At 45.7% G+C, this 22,144-nt stretch overlaps 1 protein-coding gene across 1 annotated transcript; it reads left to right on the top strand.

Annotated features, from left to right (window-relative positions):
* The first annotated feature begins 1,345 nt into the window (after positions 1-1,345).
* LOC138363597 (uncharacterized) lies at positions 1,346-20,170 on the top strand. Its single transcript, XM_069322961.1, has 3 exons — positions 1,346-1,361; positions 1,534-1,763; positions 19,151-20,170. The coding sequence occupies exons 1-3, from the start codon at positions 1,346-1,348 to the stop codon at positions 20,168-20,170; spliced, it is 1,266 nt and encodes a 421-aa protein (XP_069179062.1).
* Positions 20,171-22,144: the final 1,974 nt, after the last annotated feature.

Here is a 22,144-nt window from a genome sequence, read left to right as displayed (position 1 = left end):
AGCCCACCCTAAGTCGCTCACGCGGCCAATAGACATGTTTTTCGCCCAAATGTATTTATTTAAAATAATACGTCAGATAGAAAGAGTTTCGCATTGCTATTATATTTACCTTATAAAGCCTCTTTATAAAAATGATATGCCACTGCGTATTATGATTGTTTGATAATAAATATTGCATAAATACTTACACGATTTCATAAACAAAAAAAAACTTTTAATGAGCCATGGTTGGAAGGCTTTATCATTACCATAATTACAAACTTTTAAAACTAACTAAAAATATATGTCTCATAGAGGAAGATTTATTCTTCAGGATATATATTATTTAGTAATTAAGAGTTTCATTCTGTATAAAAAATGAAAGTTGCCAATATTTGCAAAGCTCTGGCCACTAATTTTTTATAAAGGTTTTCCAAGGGAGTAAATCTTTCTTCCTCTCTTTCTCCCAAATGTTTCCTCATTTGCACAGGAGCAGAGCAACCTTCGTGCGGGCCCTGGTTCAGTTCCCCAACGTCCGAGCTAATGGACATTACAAATTTCACTAAATGATGCAGTATCTTAGCTGTCTCTCTAATTATAAAGGTGTTAATCTTTTTTTTTAACCTTTGAGTGCTAGGTCTCAAAAAGGTTCTTTACCTCAGAAAGAAAGAGAGAGAGAGAGAGAGAGAGATTCTATTTTTGTCCATATTCGAGCGGAATGTTGAACAACCTTCGTGCGGGTCCTGGTTCAGTTCCCCAACGTCCGAGATATTGGACATTACAAATTTCACTAAATGATTCATTATCTTAGCAGCCTCTCTAATTATAAAGTTGTTAATCTTTTTTATAACCTTTGAGTGCTAGTTCTCAAAAGGTTCTTTACCTCAGAAAGAGAGAGAGAGAGATTCTATTTTTGTCCATATTCGAGCGGAATGTTGAGCAACCTTCGTGCAGGACCCGGTTCAGTTCCCCAACGTCCGAGCTCTTGCACATAGCAAATTTCTCTAAATGAGGCAGTATCTCGCCCCCACCCCCCGGATCAATGATTTTAGGGCAGTAAATAAGCAATTGCAATCCATCCAGCCGGCGACGTATCAGTGACTGTGGAAAGAATGAGTGTTCTTAGGACCATTATGGCCTCTTCGCGCATTTTCATTCCCTCACACATTTGAGTATTTGTTTCCCACATCAAGAATTTTGTCAAAAAACGTTCAAGGAAATACGAGCTTATTTATTCCAACTTATAGATAAAAAAACAAAAAAAAATAAACTGGCGACCCCTGGCAGCAAGTTCAGGAGGTCTCGGCCTATATCTGGCTGGGGTGGGTGTGGGGTTCTCAGTGAGAGATCATACGACCAAGCTGTGATGGAGACTATAAATGGTATGCATAAACCCTAATACTTTACAGGACTTGTCATGGTTTGTGCCTCATTGATAATTCGTTCCAAGTAGTTAAAAGTTAAATCTAAAAGAAATCCAATAAAGTTCAACGATTTTTTTCTCTCTCTCTATGGGCGTATGCAATTAATTTTTTCTGTTATATCTTTTATCAGAGCTCGGCCATCAGGCTGTAGATGTTGAGGAAAAGAGGAAGATGCAATGCAGGGAATCGCCCCTGGTATTTATTTCACGAGGTCATTGCGTCGTGGAGTATGAGGAATTGCCCAAGTTCATCGCACGCGTCAAGGCTTTGGCGGCAATTGAAAAGCAGTATGAAGGCGCAGATTTAGAAGACTCACATGTTCAAAGACAGAAAACAAAAAAAATTAACGCCGTTGAGACCGTATATGGCAGTTTTTGTGACGAAACAGAAATAAGACTACCTGTCGAAATAGGAATAGTATTCGTTTGCCTTGTTCGGGTTGAATGTAGACACAGTAGTCGCTTCTGTATATATTTATTGAGTGAGGCAAACAGGTGTATAACTGGCCAGCCGAGGTCCACCTACTCTGGGTCTGTGAGGATAACTGAGGCTGCTGGGAGCATGGCTTGATGCTCCTCTGTCTGGCATGACGTCAGAGGCCTACTTGCCTGTGATTGGTTACATTTCAACTGACAGAATTTGAGTATAACACCGCTCGGACACGCTACCAAGTCGACGTCCCTTGTCGACAAGCTCTGGCTAGCTATATAGTTACAATGATACTGAAAGGACCTCGGTGGCATACAATAATGGCTTACATGTGAAATTTGCATAATAAAACATTGAAAGAAGATCAGGTGTGCGTAATACTAACAACTCGGCATATATGCACCAAAAAAAATTCATCATAATAGGTGAAAATCATGGTAACAATGCTTTGATTAAATCAGAGTATTAAGAACATGTGTATGTCTACTGATCAGATATGAACAATACAACCCAAGGTATTGCCTAAACAAAATTATTAACATGTGTCAATGGCATGTGCTTGAAAACCATACAAAATTAAACAATTATTACATTAATAGAACAAAGTTCTGACCTAACAACCACAATTGAATTTCAAGATAGATAATTTTTTTTTTCTCTTTTTTTTTTTTTTTTTTCGAAATATACAATATATTTACAAGACCAATGTACAATATATATAATGTGCAATATATTTACAAGCATATACAAGACCTGGATCAAGAAGACTAACATCTGCGTGATAGCAGTCAGGATTCACTGGCCACAATGTGGTTGCTAGAACAATAATAACTCTTATGACAAGCACTGTAAAAATACAAATGGTAGTAGACTTGACAATGGCATCTAATTCATAACAAAATAAAGTTGAGAAAAACTATACATTATATATAATGGTAATAATAAGACACATGTGGTAGAAATACTGCAATTGAGTTTTTTTTTTTTTTTTTTTTTTTCAAAACAAACAGAATAACTACAGAGTGCATTCAATTATAAATTCTGCGGATATCTACACCTAGCTCATCCAGAGCACTATACAACTCTGGCTCTGACTGAAGGTCCGGAACAGATGAAACTTCATGTGACAAACTATCATCTTGAGAGATATCCTCGTTAACATCTAGCCAATGGACGTGTGGTGAGTGCACGGTTGAAACGAGAGGTCTAGATCTAAGATTATAATTGCTAGTATGGGGTTGCTGAACATCCAGTGGTCTGTCAACCACAGGAGGTGGTGTCCGAGTAGGAGTATCTGTCTGGGTAAGTTCATTGTCATCTTCCTCATCAGTCTCGTCAACAGTCATTTTAGCTAACTTCATGTGGTCTAAATGCTCATTTATATACTCTCCTGTTAACAAGTTCTTAAGTCTGTATTTGTTACCTTTAATAAGCTCGATTACCTTATATGGACCCAAAAATTTCTTAGTTAACTTGTACATAGGACCAGACCTGTGTTGGTTAAGTATCATTACTACAGATCCAATAGTTATTTTATTGGGTTTAGCTCGTGCATTCCTTGCTAGAGTGAACTCGGCTGTTGCTTTGGACAGTTGTTCTCGTATTTTCTTGAATACTAATTGCATTTGTCTACGCTTCACTTGAACAAAATCATCTACGTTATATAAGGGAGTAGGAGGTACGTTAATCAATTCATTAGGGAGGATCTTATCTGTACCATAAAGAATAGCGTGAGGTGTGTCACCAGTAGAAACATTAATTGAAGAATTTATAGCACACTGAATTAAGGGTATAAAATCATCCCAATTGTTGTTATCAAAATTCAACGTGACTCTCAAGGCATCTAACACTTTCCTGTTAGTACGTTCAGCTAGTCCATTACTTGCCGGATGGTAAGGCATAATGCTACATTTTTTGATGTTATATAAATCACACAAGCTAGTTAGAATACTATTACTGAATTCCGGACCATTATCTGAAAGGATTACTTTAGGCATACTATATCTACAAATTATTTGGTCATGGAATGCGCTGGCTATGGTTTCTGCTGTTTTGTTCGGGATAGGAACTAGTTCGCAAAACCGTGAAAAATTATCGACCATTACAAGCAAATGTTTGTTCCCTTTCTCTGTTTCCGCAAAATTTGTCAATAAATCCATCGATATTCGTTCCCAAGGAGCTTTAGTTGCTGGGTACACCTGAATTGGATTAGGTCCTGAAACATGTCCCTTGTGCTGTAAACAAGTTAAACATCTGTCAACATAATGAGCAATCTCCTTAGCCATTTTTGGCCAAAAATATTTCAATCGACCTTGTTGGAGTGTACGATCCTTTCCTGGATGTGCACTTGCAGGAGCATCATGGATAATTTTTAACACAGTTGGTACCAAGACAGCTGGAACAACTAACTGACAACATTTCCTCGAGGCTGTCCCTAGCTTTACTACTCTACACAGTAAATTGTCCAACATAACTAGTTCTTTCAATGGTACTGGTGGTTTATGAATCGGGCGAGTGTCTTGCTTAGTCAAAAATTTAATGACGGGTGCCCATATGGGGTCTTGTCTTTGTTCCGTTTCTACTACTGTAGCATCTAATGCTGGGTAATTTAACTGAATCGCAGCTACGTGTCGAGAAAACGCATCGGCTACAACATTTTGCTTTCCTGGAATATATCCAAATGTGGGATTGAATTCTTGAATTGTGAGCAAATATCTAGCAAACTTTCCAACTGGATTCTTATTTTTGAACAAGGGAATTAATGGTTGGTGATCTGTAAGAACATGAACTGGGTAATTATAAATTGTATCCTTGAAATGTTTAAGTGCCCAAACAACTGCCAAGGCTTCTCGTTCTGTTGCACTATAATTTTTCTCTTCTTTGGATAATGTGCGGCTAGCATAAGCTATTGCGTGATCTCTGTGACCTTCTGTTTGAAGTAATGCAGCACCTAGACCTATGTCACTAGCATCTGTAACCAACGTAAAAGGTTTAGAAAAATCTGGATACCTAAGGACAGGTGACGAAATCAAGGCTGCTTTGAGTTTTTTGAATGACTGATCCTGGGCCTCTCCCCAAACAAAGGGTTCATCTTTTCTTTGCAACTTGTAAAGCGGAGCGGCTATAATAGAGAATCCAGCAATAAATGAACGATAAAATCCTACAAGACCTGTGAACTGTCTTACGGCTTCTGCGGTACGAGGTGTTGGAAAATCACGGGCAGCAATAATTTTTGATTCATTCAATGTAATACCTGAAGGTGTAACTGTATGACCTAGGAAATTAATCTTTTGCTTTAAAAATGAACATTTTGCAAGCTTTATTTTTAAATTAGCTTCAGCGAGCTTTGCAAGTACCTTTTCAAGGTTCTGGAAATGAGTCTGAACATCTTGCGACATGATTATGAGATCATCAAGGTAAACTAGAAGCGTACTTCCTATCAATCTACGAAATAGATTTGTCATGAGCCGTGAAAAGGTTATTGGACTACTACGCAAACCAAACGGCATTCTTTTGAAATGAAAATGACCATTGGGAGTACTAAAGGCTGTCAATTGTTTACTTTCCTCATCAAGGGGGATTTGCCAGAATCCCTGCAACAAATCTAACGTTGAGAATACTTTGTTTCGACCAATACTTTGCAACAAATCATTTAGAACTGGAAGTGGGAAACGATCAGGTATTGTTACTCTGTTAAGCTTGCGATAATCGATTACAGGTCTCCAAGTCCCATCTCGTTTTGGTACAAGAATCAATGGAGCGTTCCATGGCGAATTACTCGATTCAATTACATCACTCTGTAACATTTCCTCTACAAGTCTATCTGCTTCTGCTCTCTGAGAATGGGGAAGACGGTAAGCTGGTACATAAATAGGCGTAGTTCCTTGTTCAAGGGGAATTTTATGTGTAATGAGAGGAGTGAGACCTAATTTTTCTCCTGGTAGAGCAACAACAGCTCTATTCTTGTTCAAAATTTTCAAAAGCTGAGCCACAGAGTCAGGAAAATCAGTAGGACTGAGGTGTTGCGCTTGCACCTCTGGCTGAGATCCCTGTTCTCCTGGTGTGAGTGTACAAACAGTATGATCCATGGAGACATCATCCACAACTCGCACCGGTAACGAGTAATGGGCAAAATCTACAACATGGGTACCAGACTGGAGATGGATATCGGCATTACTTGTGTTCGCGATAAAAAGTGAGACAGTACCATCCTGCACTGTGTGCCAGGAGGGTTCAACAAATGTACCATTCACTTTACATGTTTCACTTTCCGCAATCACATCCGACAACTCAGGCACTCCCTGAACCTTAACTCTTATTCTGGTGAGAGAATGAGGGTGTAGCACAGTGTCAGTAGCCGTGGAACCACTGACTTCAGAGATGGAAGCTGCCAGGCGAGCGAGACAACGAGAATCCGTTAGGGCGTCCCCTTCCAGAAAGTCCCGATACTCATTCTCCTTAACAACTGTACAACTACTATGCTTCAATCGAGTGCCTGTTTTCTCGGGTATGCTACCACGACAATGATCTGACAAACCTACGCTAGCAAGGCGGGTGTCAACAAAATTAACATAATCTGATTGAAGGTTGAACTCGTGGCCCTGTCGATACATGCTACACAAGGGTATGACGTGGTCTTTGATACTTATGTTCCAACGATGGGGAAACAATGCAATATTTTCATCAATCATGGTGTACAGACCTAAGAGAATGTCTCCAGGAAAATGAATAATGTCAACAACTAAACATGTTATAGACAATGTGACATCATTGAACTTGAGTGGGAGGTCAATTTCACCCTGAACTTTTACTTTATTTCCTGAAATACCACTTAGAAAAGGTATGTGTGACTGTTTTAAAATAGTAGGGTGCTTACTTTCAATGTCTCTAAGAGCTGAGGGCTTGACAATATTAATTTTTGCACCTGAGTCAAGAAAAACTTTTAAAACTCTACCATGTACAATGGCTGATACAAGGGGACCATCACTTGAGACTGGACAAGTTACTATTTTTGACTTATGTTGTCCGGGATATCTGCGTCTTGTTTGTGTCAAATTTACTGTGGATCCGTCAACATCTACAACTGGTCTAGAGTCAGTGTCCTCCTCTGTCAAGTGTCCAAATCTATTTTGGGTAGCTACTGAATACACAGGGAGGGCACTAGGATTGGCTAGCTTGAATTGGTTAGCGGATGGCCTTGGGGGTTTCCCGACGACATGGAGTGAACATTGTGAGCTCCAGCATTCTGTGACTGAGCATTATAATTTGAAATTGCATTATAGCTGGGCTGGGAGTTGTAATTACGAGAGTTCTGATAATGTCTTGGACGCTGTGAGCCTCGCCAAGACTGACCATGGGAGTTACGAGGTGGAGATGTCCTTTGCCTAGCTCTACAATCCGCAGTGTGGTGACCAACTTGTTTATGGTACGTGCAATATGGAAGCCTAGAATGATTAGATTGATGAGGGGGCCGAGAGAATTGTCTAGGAGGTGATGATCTAGGGGCGGACCAACAGTCCCTTGCAAGGTGGTTACTCTTACCACAATGCCAACATGAGGGAGTGGATGGTTGTGGACTATGGCGTTTCGGCATTTTATGAGGCGGCGAATTTGACTGGGGGCTACGAGCATAGGTACGCTTCTGCGACCAAGAGTTTTGAGAATTTGTGGGAGGATGCTGAGAGCTTGTGACTACATTTACAGCATCAGAGGGTGGCAACAGTTGAGCACTTCGGGGAGCTAGTTTATCGGCGGCATTGTTAATAGCCTCAAACACTTCACCAATTTCATGTTTAACACCAAAATTTTGTTGCTCAACGATTGGTTTTGTATGCTCGGGGGCAAAATGCATTAAAGTACCAAATGCTATCATTTTGGCCATAGCCTCAGGGGACAGATTATTGTCTTTATCTAACCAAGTCGAATTATTCATAGCAGAAACTAAGGCATACAGATACTGATCGAGACGGCTAGTAAACGCATTAAACGATTCACCAGGCTGCATGGTGGCATTGGCAATTTTCTTGACTAACCTATATGGGTCAAGGTCTCCTTTATTAACAAAGCGACGGCGAAAGAAATCCTTAAATTCAGGCCAAGACTGGAGGCTAACAATGGCTTTCTCATCAACAACAAAACGTGCATCACCTTTGGTTGTGTCCACGGCTGACCGTGCAATTGCTAAGTATTCGGCATCAGTAGGCTTAGAAAAACGTGCAACTGTTTTCGCTTCAACCTTACTAAACCATGATTCTAATAAACGCGATTCCCCAGCAAAAAGAGGAATAGCCATTTCCTGAGCTGATCTCTGGCCATTGGGACGAGCAACTGTTCCCATTGATTCTGAAGGGGTTTCAACAGTGGTAGGCATTGTCACAGCCGTGGAAGTAATATTTGAACGCAGATTATAATTAAGTGCACCTGGCATCAGAAATAGTATACACAAAAATAAACACAAAAAAATATCAACTTGGCTAAAGTAAAAATGGCAGAAATAAAATTATTAAATTGGGCTAGGCAAGAAAATAATTAAGAACAAGCAATTGTAAACTAAATTTAGCAATCTTTCATTAAAAAATGACTGGAATTAGATGTATGTAAATTAATTAAACCAGACTAAGCACAGCAATTTAGAATAAAAACTGGAAGTGCAATTGCAAAATTTCATTAAAAAGATTCAACACAACAAGTGGCAATGCAAGAAATATGGATGTAGCACATAAACTGGACACAGGAATGTATATAACTCCTATGGTAAAAGTTTAAAATAAAATGCTTAAAGGATAAATTTCAAGTTAGGTCTGGAGAAATTAAAAAAAAATTATATTGCACAAATCCTTAACTGCTACTAAAACAAGGATTTCTTAATTCACTGGAATTTGAATTTACCAATAACACTCTAGGAGAACAATTAAAATTCAATGAAATTACTGTAAGAAGCAGGAATGTTGAAATCACACAGGAAAACTGTGGGGAGTGCAGTACTGAACCAGCTCCAATATTTAACAAGTCACTGAATGGTTAATTCACAGGATATTATGGGAATTATTACATAAGTCACTTTTTAACACTTGGCACGTTGTTCTCAACTAGCAATTACTTATCTCAGGGTTGTAATTTATGAGGATCACCAGTAGCCAAAGTAGGAGAAGCGTCGTGAAGATCTGAAGAGGCACATGTGAGGCGTGTTTACAAACTGGAGATAAGAACGTTCTAAAACGTTAGCCTGGAGTAGTGGTTGATGGCAGGACCCCGGTCTGGCACAATATTTGATGCGTGGGTGGCAGGATGGCGGCTTATGGCGGTGGCGGTGGCGGCGGTTTTGGCTGGAACACGAGGCGATGCTGGGTACTGGAACTTTTGCTTCCAGAAAAAAATTTTCTGGATCCCACTGCTGCTACCAGTATTCGTTTGGTAGGTTTGGTAGCTCTCAAAGTTTGTAATCAAGACCAACAACTTCTCACGGCAGAGATATAGCCTCAATTATCACGATTAACACCAGATTTAAGAGAGCAAGATTTTGAATCTTGCTCTTTGATTTCGTATTACCGTGCAGCATACCAGTTCTCACTACCCATCACACTATCGGGCAGCATACCAGCTCTCACTACCCCTCACACTATCGTGCACCATACTAGCTCTCACTACCCCTCACACTATTGTGCAGAATGCCAGTTCTCACTACCCCCTCACAGTAGCGTGCAGCATACCAGTTCTCACTACCCCTCACACTATCGGGCAGCATACCAGCTCTCACTACCCCCTCACACTATCGTGCACCATACTAGCTCTCACTACCCCTCACACTATTGTGCAGAATGCCAGCTCTCACTACCCCTCACAGTAGCGTGCAGCATACCAGCTCTCACTATCCCTCACACTTTTGGGCAGAATACCAGCTCTCACTACCCCTAACACTATCGTGCAGCATACTAACTCTCACTACCCCTCACACTATCGTGCAGAATACCAGCTCTCACTACCTCTCACACTATCGTGCAGCATACAAGCTCTCACTACCTCCTTCACACTATCGTACAGCATACCAGCTCTCACTTCCCCTCACACTATCGTGCAGCATACCACCTCACACTACCCCTTAACACTTTCTTGCAGCATACCAGCTCTCACTACTCCTCACACTATCATGCAGCATACCAGCTCTCACTACTCCTCACACTATCATGCAGCATACCAGCTCTCACTATCCCTCACACTATTGGGCACCATACCAGCTCTCACTACCCCTTCTCACACTATCGTGCAGCATACCAGCTCTCACTTCCCCTCACACTATCGTACAACATACCAGCTCTCACTTCCCCTCACACTATCGTGCAGCATACCACCTCACACTACCCCTTAACACTTTCTTGCAGCATACCAGCTCTCACTACTCCTCACACTATCATGCAGCATACCAATTCTCACTACCCCTAACACTATCGGGCAGCATACCAGTTCTCACTATCCCTCACACTATTGGGCAGAATACCAGCTCTCACTACCCCTAACACTATCGTGCAGCATACTAACTCTCACTACCCCTCACACTATCGTGCAGAATACCAGCTCTCACTACCTCTCTCACTATCGTGCACCATACCAGCTCTCACTACCTCCCTCTCACACTATCGTGCAGCATACCAGATGTCACTACCTCCCCCTCACTCTATCGTGCAGCATACAAGCTCTCACTACCTCCTTCACACTATCGTACAGCATACCAGCTCTCACTTCCCCTCACACTATCGTGCAGCATACCAGCTCTCACTACCCTCACACTATCGTGCAGCATACCAGCTCTCACTACCCTCACACTATCGTGCAGCATACCAGATCTCACTACCCTCACACTATCGTGCAGCATACCAGCTCTCACTACCCTTAGACTATCGTGCAGCATACCAGCTCTCACTACCCTCACACTATCGAGCTGCATACCAGCTGTCACTACCCCTTCTCACACTATCGTGCAGCATACCAGCTCTTACTTCCTTGTCACACAATCGGGCAGCATACCAGCTCTCACTACCCCTCAAACTATTATGCAGCATATCAGCTCTCACTATCCCTCACATTATCCTGCAGCTTACCAGTTCTCACTACCCCTCACACTATCATGCAGCATATTAGCTCTCACTACCCCTCACATTATCATGCAGCATACCAGCTTTCACTACCCCTCACACTTTCGTGCAGCATACCTGCTCTCACTACCCTGTCACGCTATCGTGCAGCATACCAGCTCTCACTAACCCTCACATTATCATGCAGCATACCAGCTTTCACTACCGCTCGCACTTTCGTGCAGCATACCAGCTCTCACTACCCCTCACATTATGATGGAGCATACCAGCTCTCACTACCCCTTACACTATCGTGCAGCATACCAGCACCCACTACCCTATCACACTATCGTGCAGAATACCTGCTCTCACTAACCCCCCCTCACACTATCGTGCAGCATACTAGCTCTTACTACCCCTCACACTATCGTGTAGCATACCAGCTCTCACTAACAATCACACTATCATGCAGCATACCAGCTCTCACTAACCCTCACACTATCATGCAGCATACCAGCTCTCACTGCCCTGTCACACTAGCGTGCAGCATACCAGCTCTCACTACCCCTCACGTAATCATGCAGCATACCAGCTCTCACTACCCTGTCACACTATCGTGCAGCATACCAGCTTTCACTACCCCTCACATTATCGTGCAGCATACCTGCTCTCACTACCCTGTCACACTATCATGCAGTATACCAGCTCTCACTACCCCTTCACACTATCGTGCAGCATACCAGCTCTCACTACCCGTCGAACTTTCGTGCACCATACCAGCTCTCACTACCCCCTCTCACTATCGTGCAGCATACGAGCTCTCACTACCCCTCACATTATGATCCAGCATACCAGCTCTCACTACCCCTTACACTATCGTGCAGCATACCAGCTTTCACCACTCCCTCAAATTATTGTGAAGCATACAAGCTCTCACTACCCCTCGCACTTTCATGCAGCATACCAGCTCCTACTACCCCCCCCCTCACACTATCTTGCATCATGCCAGCTCTCACTACCCCCTCACACTGTCGTGCAGCATACCAGCTCTCACTACCCTTTACACTATCGTGCAGCATACCAGCTCTCACCACTCCCTCAAATTATTGTGAAGCATACAAGCTCTCACTACCCCTCTCACTTTCATGCAGCATACCAGCTCTCACTACCCTTCACATGTTTGTGCAGCATACCAGGTATCACTACCCCCTCACACTATCGGGACACATTCCAGCTCTCACTACCACCTCACACAATCGTGCAGCATACCATCTCTCACTACCTTTCCTCACACTATCATGCAGCCAACCAGCTCTCACTACCTCTCACACTATCAAGCAGCATACCAGTTCTCACTACCCCTCACATGATCGTGCACCATACCAGCTCTCACTACCCCTCACACTATCATGCAGCATACCAGCTTTCACCACTCCCTCAAATTATTGTGAAGTATACAAGCTCTCACTACCCCTCGCACTTTCATGCAGCATACCAGCTCCTACTACCCCCCCCCCTCACACTATCTTGCATCATGCCAGCTCTCACTACCCCTAACACTATCGTGCAGCATACTAACTCTCACTACCCCTCACACTATCGTGCAGAATACCAGCTCTCACTACCTCTCTCACTATCGTGCACCATACCAGCTCTCACTACCTCCCTCTCACACTATCGTGCAGCATACCAGATGTCACTACCTCCCCCTCACTCTATCGTGCAGCATACAAGCCCTCACTACCTCCTTCACACTATCGTACAGCATACCAGCTCTCACATCCCCTCACACTATCGTGCAGCATACCAGCTCTCACTACCCTCACACTATCGTGCAGCATACCAGCTCTCACTACCCTCACACTATCGTGCAGCATACCAGCTCTCACTACCCTCACACTATCGTGCAGCATACCAGTTCTCACTACCCTCACACTATCGTGCAGCATACCAGCTCTCACTACCCTCACACTATCGTTCAGCATACCAGCTCTCACTACCCCTACTCACACTATCGTGCAGCATACCAGCTCTTACTTCCTTTTCACACAATCGGGCAGCATACCAGCTCTCACTACCCCTCAAACTATTATGCAGCATACCAGCTCTCACTGCCCTGTCACACTAGCGTGCAGCATACCAGCTCTCACTACCCCTCACGTAATCATGCAGCATACCAGCTCTCACTACCCTGTCACACTATCGTGCAGCATACCAGCTTTCACTACCCCTCACATTATCGTGCAGCATACCTGTTCTCACTACCCTGTCACACTATCATGCAGTATACCAGCTCTCACTACCCCTTCACACTATCGTGCAGCATACCAGCTCTCACTACCCATCGAACTTTCGTGCACCATACCAGCTCTCACTACCCCCTCTCACTATCGTGCAGCATACGAGCTCTCACTACCCCTCACATTATGATCCAGCATACCAGCTCTCACTACCCCTTACACTATCGTGCAGCATACCAGCTTTCACCACTCCCTCAAATTATTGTGAAGCATACAAGCTCTCACTACCCCTCGCACTTTCATGCAGCATACCAGCTCCTACTACCCCCCCCTCACACTATCTTGCATCATGCCAGCTCTCACTACCCCCTCACACTGTCGTGCAGCATACCAGCTCTCACTACCCTTTACACTATCGTGCAGCATACCAGCTCTCACCACTCCCTCAAATTATTGTGAAGCATACAAGCTCTCACTACCCCTCGCACTTTCATGCAGCATACCAGCTCTCACTACCCTTCACATGTTTGTGCAGCATACCAGGTATCACTACCCCCTCACACTATCGGGACACATACCAGCTCTCACTACCACCTCACACAATCGTGCAGCATACCATCTCTCACTACCTTTCCTCACACTATCATGCAGCCAACCAGCTCTCACTACCTCTCACACTATCAAGCAGCATACCAGTTCTCACTACCCCTCACATGATCGTGCACCATACCAGCTCTCACTACCCCTCACACTATCATGCAGCATACCAGCTCTCACTACCCCTTACTCACACTATCGTGCAGCATACCTGCTCTCACTACCCCTCACACTCGTGCAGCATACCAGCTCTCACTACCCTTCACACTATCGTCCAGCATTCCATCTCTCATCACCCTCCATCACACTTTCGTACAGCATAGTAGCTCTAACTACCCCTCAAACTATCGTGCAGTATTCCAGCTCGCACTACATCTCACCCTATCATGCAGCATACCAGCTCTCACGACCCCTCACACTATTGTGCAGCATTCCAGCTCTCACTACCCCTCACACTATCGTGCAGCATTCCAGCTCTCACTACCCCCTCATATTATGGTGCAGCACACCAGCTCTCACTACCCCTTCTCACACTATCGTACAGCATACCAGCTCTCACTACCCCGTCACTCTTTCTTGCAGCATATCAGCTCTCACGACCCCCTTACACTATCGTGCAGCATATCAGCACTCACTACCCCTCACACTATCGTGTAGCATAAAAGTTCACACTACCCTCTCACACAATTGTGCGGCATACCAGCTCAAACTACCCCTTCACACTATCGTGCAGTATACCTGCTCAAACTACCCCTCCTCACACAATCGTGGAGCATACCTCCTCTCACTACCCCTCACACTATCGTGCAGCACACCAGCTCTCACTACCCCTTCTCACACTATTGTGCAGCATACCAGCTCTCACTACCTCCCTCACACTATCGTGCATCATACCAGCTCTCACTACCCACTCACACTATCGTGCAGCATACCAGCTCTCACTACCCTCCCTCACACTATCGTGCAGCAATCCAGCTCTCACTACCACCTCACACTATCGTGCTGCATACCAGCTGTTACTGTCCCCCCCCCCCTCAAACCATCGTGCAGCATTCCAGCTCTCACTACCCCTTACACTATAGTGCAGCATACCAGCTCTCACGACCCCTTACACAATCGTGCTGCATACCAGCTCTCACTACCTCTCACACTATAGTGACGCATACCAGCTCTCACTACCTCCTCTCACACTATCGAGCAGCATACCAGCTCTCACTACCCCGTCACTCTTTCGTGCAGCATATCATCTCTCAGTACCCCCTTACACTATCGTGCAGCATACCAGCTCTCACTACCCTCACACTATCGTGCAGTATATCAGCTCTTACTACCCTCTCACACTATCGTGCAGCATATTAGCTCTCACTACCCCCTCACACTATCGTGTAGCATACCAACTCTCACTATCCCCCTCACACTCTCGTGCAGCATACAAGCTCTCACTATTCTCTCCTCACACTATCGTGCAGCATACAAGCTCTCACTACCCCTCAAACTACCGTACAGCATACCAACTCTTACTACCTCGCACACTATCGTGCAGCATACCAGCTCTCATTACCCTGTTACACTATCGTGCAGCATACCAGCTCTCACTAACCCTCACACTATCATGCAGCATACCAGCTCTCACTAACCCTCACACTATCATGCAGCATACCAGCTCTCACAACCTTTCACACAATCGTGCAGCATACCAGCTCTCACTTCCTTGTCACACATTCGGGCAGCATACCAGCTCTCACTAACCCTCAAACTATTATGCAGCATACCAGCTCTCACTATCCCTCACATTATCGTGCAGCATACCAGTTCTCACTACCCCTCACACTATCATGCAGCATATTAGCTCTCACTACCCCTCACATTATCATGCAGCATACCAGTTTTAACTACCCCTCACACTTTCGTGCAGCATACCTGCTCTCACTACCCTGTCACGCTATCGTGCAGCATACCAGCTCTCACTAACCCTCACACTATCATGCAGCATACTAGCTCTCGCTACCCCGCTGACACTATCGTGCAGCATACCAGCTCTCACTACCCCTCGCACTTTCGTGCACTATACCAGCTCTCACTACCCCCTCTCACTATCGTGCAGCATACGAGCTCTCACTACCCCTCACATTATGATGCAGCATACCAGGTCTCAATACCCCTCACACTATCATGCAGAATACCTGCTCTCACATCCTCCCCCCCTCACACTATCGTGCAGCATACTAGCTCTCACTACCCCTCACACTATCGTGTAGCATACCAGCTCTCACTAACCCTCACACTATCATGCAGCATACCAGCTCTCACTAACCCTCACACTATCATGCAGCATACCAGCTCTCACTAACCCTCACACTATCATGCAACATACCAGCTCTCACTACCCTGTCACACTAGCGTGCAGCATACCAGCTCTCACTACTCCTCACGTAATCATTCAGCATACCAGCTCTCACTACCCTGTCACACTATCGAGCAGCATACCAGCTTTCACTACCCCTCACACTATCGTGCAGCATACTAGGTCTCACTACCCCTCACACTATAGTGCAACATACCAGCTCTCACTACCCCCCCCCCCTCACGCTATCATGCAGCATACCTGCTCTCACTACCCTGTCCCACTATCGTGCAGCATACCAGCTCTCACTACCCCCACTCACACGTCATGCAGCATACCAGCTCTCACTATCCCCCGTCACACTATTGTACAGCTTTCCAGATATCGCTACCCCTTACACCATCGTGCAGCACACTAGCTCTCACTACCCCTCACACTATTGTGCGGCATACCAGCTTCTCTACCCCCTCACACTATTGTGCAGCATACAAGCTCTCACAACCTCTCACACTTTCGTGCAGCATAACATCTCTCACTTCCCCCTCTCACACTCTCGTGCAGCATACCAGTTCTCACTACACCCCTCACACTATCGTGCAGCATACCAGCTCTCACTACCCCATACACTATCGTGCAGCATACCAGCTCTCACTACCCCCTCACACTATCGTGCAGCATACGAACACTCAGTACCCCTCTCATTATCGTGCAGCATACCAGGTTTCACTACCCTGTCACACTATCGTGCAGCATACCAGATCTCACTACCCTCTCACACTATCGTGCAGCATACTAGCTCTCACTACCCCCCTCACACTATCGTGCAGCATACCAGCTCTCACTACCCCTCAAACTATCGTGCAGCATACCAGCTCTCACTACTCTGTTACACTATCGTGCAGCGTACCAGCTCTCACTACCCTCTCACGCTATCGTGCAGCATACCAGCTCTCACTAACCCTCACACTATCATGCAGCATACCAGCTCTCCCTACCCCCTCACACTGTCGTGCAGCCTACCAGCTCTCACTACCCTGTCACGCTATCGTGCAGCATACCAGCTCTCACTACCCCTCGCACTTTCGTGCACTATACCAGCTCTCACTATCCCCTCTCACTATCGTGCAGCATACCAGCTCTCACTAACCCTCACACTATCATGTAGCATACCAGCTCTCCCTACCCTGTCACACTAGCGTGCAGCATACCAGCTCTCACTACCCTGTCACATTATCGTGCAGCATACCAGCTCTCACTAACCCTCACATTATGATGCAGCATACCAGCTCTCACTACCCTGTCACATTATCGTGCAGCATACCAGCTCTCACTAACCCTCACATTATGATGCAGCATACCAGCTCTCACTACCCTTTACACTATCGTGCAGCATACTAGTTATCAATACCCTCCCTCGCACTATCATGCAGCATACCAGCTCTCACTACCCCCTCACACAATCATGCAGCATACCAGCTCTCACCACCCTCCCTCACACTATCGTGCAGCATACCAGCTCTCACTACCCCTCACACTATCGTGCAGCATACCAGCTCTCACTACCCCTCAAACTATCATGCAGCATACCAGCTCTCACTACCCCTCACGTCATCGTGCAGCATACCAGCTCTCCCTACCGTTCACACTATCGTGCAGCATATTAGCTCTCACTACCCCCTCACACTATCATGCAGCATACCAGCTTTCACTACCCCTCACACTATCGTGCAGCATACCTGCTCTCACTACTCTGTCACGCTATCGTGCAGCATACCCGCTCTCACTATACTGTCACACTATCGTGCAACATATCAGCTCTCACTATCCCTCACACTATCAAGCAGCATACCAGCTTCACTACCCCTCACACTATCATGCAGCATACCAGCTCTCACTACCCTGTCTCACACTATCGTGCAGCATAACAGCTCTCACTCCCCTCGCACTTTCGTGCAGCATACGAGCTCTCACTACCCCTTCTCACTATCGTGCAGCATACGAGCTCTCACTACCCCTCACATTATGATGCAGCATACCATCTCTTACTACCCCTAACAATATCGTGCAGCATAACAGCTCTCACCACCCTCCCTGACACTATCGTGCAGCATACTAGCTCTCACTACCCCTCATACTACCGTGCAGCATACTAGCTCTCACTACCCCTCCTCACACTATCATGCAGCATACCAGCTCTCACTACCCCGTCACACTTTCGAGCAGCATATCAGCTCTCACTACCCCTCTCACACTATCGTGCAGCATTCCAGATATCACTACCCTCTTACACTATCGTGCAGCATACCAGCTCTCACTATCCCCCCCACACTATCGTGCAGCATACCAGCTCTCACTACCCCTTACACAATCGTGCAGCATACTAGCTCTCACTACCACTCACACTATCGTGCAGCATTACAGCTCTCACTACCCCCTCTCACTCTTTCGTGCAGCATACCAGTTCTCACTACCCCGTCACACTTTCGTGCAGCATACCAGTTCTCACTATCCCTCACACTATCATGCAGCATACTAGCTCTACTACCCCATTACTATCATGCAGCATACTAGCTCTACTACCCCATTACTATCATGCAGCATACTAGCTCTACTACCCCAACACTATCATGCAGCATACTAGCTCTACTACCCCAACACTATCATGCAGCATACTAGCTCTCACTACGCCCACACACTATGCTGCATTAATCTTGGCCTAGCTGTAAACGTTAAACTGTTGGGGTTTATCTTATCACAGATGTGAGGGCGCAGAACCAAGCAGCTGCTTAACGGGGACACGTCATCTCTTTGGCGGTATATGAAGGGTTTGTTTTTGTAACAACTCTATCAGTTTGTTTGTTTGGTAAGCCACCAGCAGCGTGAGTAGTGTGGCGCCCAGAAGCCATCCTCACCCTTCACTTCCGATTCAGAGAGAGAACTCTAATATATTATTTCTTCATTGAGGCAGCTAGGGTCTATCTGTATAAATCGAATTAATACTATTAAATCAATTAGTTTTATAAGTATTAGTTAATTTTTTAGTCATATTTAGTTATTAATACGTGATAGGAACAACTTCATTTCGGGGTCTGTCTTCTGCCGTGCGTGACGCAAGAGTGTAGCCTGAGTGTAGCGCCCCCCAGCCTGAGTGTGGAGCCGCCCAGCCTGAGTGTGGAGCCGCCCAGCCTGAGTGTGGAGCCGCCCAGCCTGAGTGTGGAGCCGCCCAGCCTGAGTGTAGCGCCGCCCAGCCTGAGTGTAGCGCCCCCCAGCCTGAGTGTGGAGCCGCCCAGCCTGAGTGTGGAGCCGCCCAGCCTGAGTGTGGAGCCGCCCAGCCTGAGTGTGGAGCCGCCCAGCCTGAGTGTAGCGCCCCCCAGCCTGAGTGTGGAGCCGCCCAGCCTGAGTGTGGAGCCGCCCAGCCTGAGTGTGGAGCCGCCCAGCCTGAGTGTAGCGCTCCCCAGCCTGAGTGTAGCGCCGCCCAGCCTGAGTGTAGCGCCGCCCAGCCTGAGTGTGGAGCCGCCCAGCCTGAGTGTGGAGCCGCCCAGCCTGAGTGTAGCGCCCCCCAGCCTGAGTGTAGCGCCGCCCAGCCTGAGTGTAGCGCCGCCCAGCCTGAGTGTGGAGCCGCCCAGCCTGAGTGTGGAGCCGCCCAGCCTGAGTGTAGCGCCCCCCAGCCTGAGTGTGGAGCCGCCCAGCCTGAGTGTGGAGCCGCCCAGCCTGAGTGTGGAGCCGCCCAGCCTGAGTGTAGCGCCCCCCAGCCTGAGTGTAGCGCCGCCCAGCCTGAGTGTGGAGCCGCCCAGCCTGAGTGTGGAGCCGCCCAGCCTGAGTGTGGAGCCGCCCAGCCTGAGTGTAGCGCCCCCCAGCCTGAGTGTAGCGCCCCCCAGCCTGAGTGTAGCGCCGCCCAGCCTGAGTGTGGAGCCGCCCAGCCTGAGTGTAGCGCCCCCCAGCCTGAGTGTGGAGCCGCCCAGCCTGAGTGTGGAGCCGCCCAGCCTGAGTGTGGAGCCACCCAGCCTGAGTGTAGCGCCGCCCAGCCTGAGTGTAGCGCCGCCCAGCCTGAGTGTGGCGCCGCCAGAAGTGAATAAGGAGACAGATTGAGGTAAAAAAATTTCAGAAACGGTTGGGCACTTCCATGCCGACTTGACCCTGTCCCGCCAGATCGTCCATCCCTCTTGTTTTAGGTGGTTAGGTTAGGGCACAGTCAGCGCGCTCCTGGCTGGCTGGCGGTGGTGGGGTGGTGGTCCCCCCTGGGGTCCCGGGGGGACCACCACCCATGGTGTACCTGAGGAACTGGTGCCCTATCCTAACCTGTTTTTTTTTACTTTTTGTCGCCTTGCTTTAAGATGAGTCTATTGCCTCAAGAAGGGGGTCTCTACTTATGAGAGGTACCGAGGATGAATGTTCAATAGTTGGAAACCAAAAAATACACTGGTGAAAGGCATATAAACGTTTTTGGAGTATTTTAATGGCATGAGCAAAAATGCACGATTTGTCCCGGGGGTGTTACGAGAGTACTACGGTATCAATTTGGGGGCCCTTACTTTTGAATGGATCAGAGGGTGAATGTTCAATAGATTCAAACCAAGAAACACAGTTGAAAGCGAATATAGAAGTTTTTGGAGTACTTTAATGAGGCTATGACTGAATAGTATAGGGAGTCCTTGGGCACAGCTCCATTTTCTGTAATGGTCAGAGGTGGATAACCCCAGTGGGGGTCAGGCATACAAGGGGGGGGTCAAGATTCCTTACAAAGACCATTTTGGATATATAGGTGTAGTAAGCCTTATCTTGAATTTGCATGATACTGTGGGGTACATTGACATGAAGGGCGAGTCATAGAACAGGATCTGCATGTGAGATGGGTCATATAGGGGTTTTAAAGAAGTTAAGATAGCTTTAAAGAGTCCTGTGTGCTTGATAGTGGGGAAATGTTCAGTCAATAATTCTCGTGTTTTGAATCTGAATGAGGGGTCCTAGTTTGCGTTCTAGTCGTAAAATGAGTTCCTTAGTATATTTGCTATGGAAAATGAGCTTTCAGTACTCTATATAATTTGAAATGAGGTCAAGAAAGACATGTTTATGTGCGAGAAGAGTCAGGTTGGAAACTGTTTATTTCAGTCATCCCCCCTTGGCTTTGCTCCGTTTTCTGTAGCTAAAGTAAAGATTCCATTTTCTGTGGCATACAGTTGATTACTGGTGAAAAAGGCATACTTGAATTTGTATGGTTCTAACCTGTTTATAGATATAGTTTTCGGGCCTCAAATTAGATTTTAATATGAAAAATAGCATCAAATGTATGTCTATCTTTTGTAATAAACGTTACAAGCATTAACAATACCTGTGATATTTCATAGCATACGAAAAGAAGTTTAAATAGTGGGGCCTCAGCCATATTGTGTTGGGTTTGACACTTCTAACATTAATTTGACATTCTTAAATATACTATAAAGGAAAGTAGTTGAGTGGTTTAAGCAATTTAATACGTATTGGGGTATTTTGTATTAAATTTCATTTTTTAACATAATAATAGTTTTCAGCTCTTGTGGTGGGGGCCCAATAACTTCATATAGCGCAACGACTGGCGCTATCTGTACTTAGTCCCCCCTAAACTTAAAACAGTTGCACAATCTTACTTAAACACATTGCTAAACTCTTATACACAAACAAAAACTCAATTTTTAACTTACACAAATAAACCCAGGGCTTTCACATTCGCGCAAAATACTTAGTCCCCCCCCCCTAAACTTAAAACAGTTGCACAATCTTACTTAAACACATTGCTAAACTCTTATACACAAACAAAAACTAAATTTTTAACTTACACAAATAAACCCAGGGCTTTCACATTCGCGCAAAATACTTAGTCCCCCCTAAACTTGAACACTCACAATCTTACGGTGCTCTAATTTCCAAAGCCTTCCAAACCTGCACTGGGTCCTGCCCTGCTGACTGCGGCTGGATGGATTACAATTGAGCCAAAAACAGTTGGTCAGGGCGAGATACGGCCTCATTTTTAGAGACATTTACTATAACAAAAGCTTGAACGTCGAGAACTGAATGCGGGCCTGCACG

Source organism: Procambarus clarkii, chromosome 11, assembly GCF_040958095.1.
Source record: "Procambarus clarkii isolate CNS0578487 chromosome 11, FALCON_Pclarkii_2.0, whole genome shotgun sequence".
Taxonomy (NCBI): Eukaryota; Metazoa; Arthropoda; class Malacostraca; order Decapoda; family Cambaridae; genus Procambarus; species Procambarus clarkii.
This window is presented reverse-complemented; position numbering and strand designations above follow the sequence as displayed.

What these genes read in the sequence shown, in the direction of transcription:
- LOC138363597 (XM_069322961.1), top strand. An exon ending in AAATTAACGCCGTTGAGACC is followed by an intron (nt 1,764 to 19,150) that starts GTATATGGCAGT and finishes AATACGTGATAG; the next exon opens with GAACAACTTCATTTCGGGGT.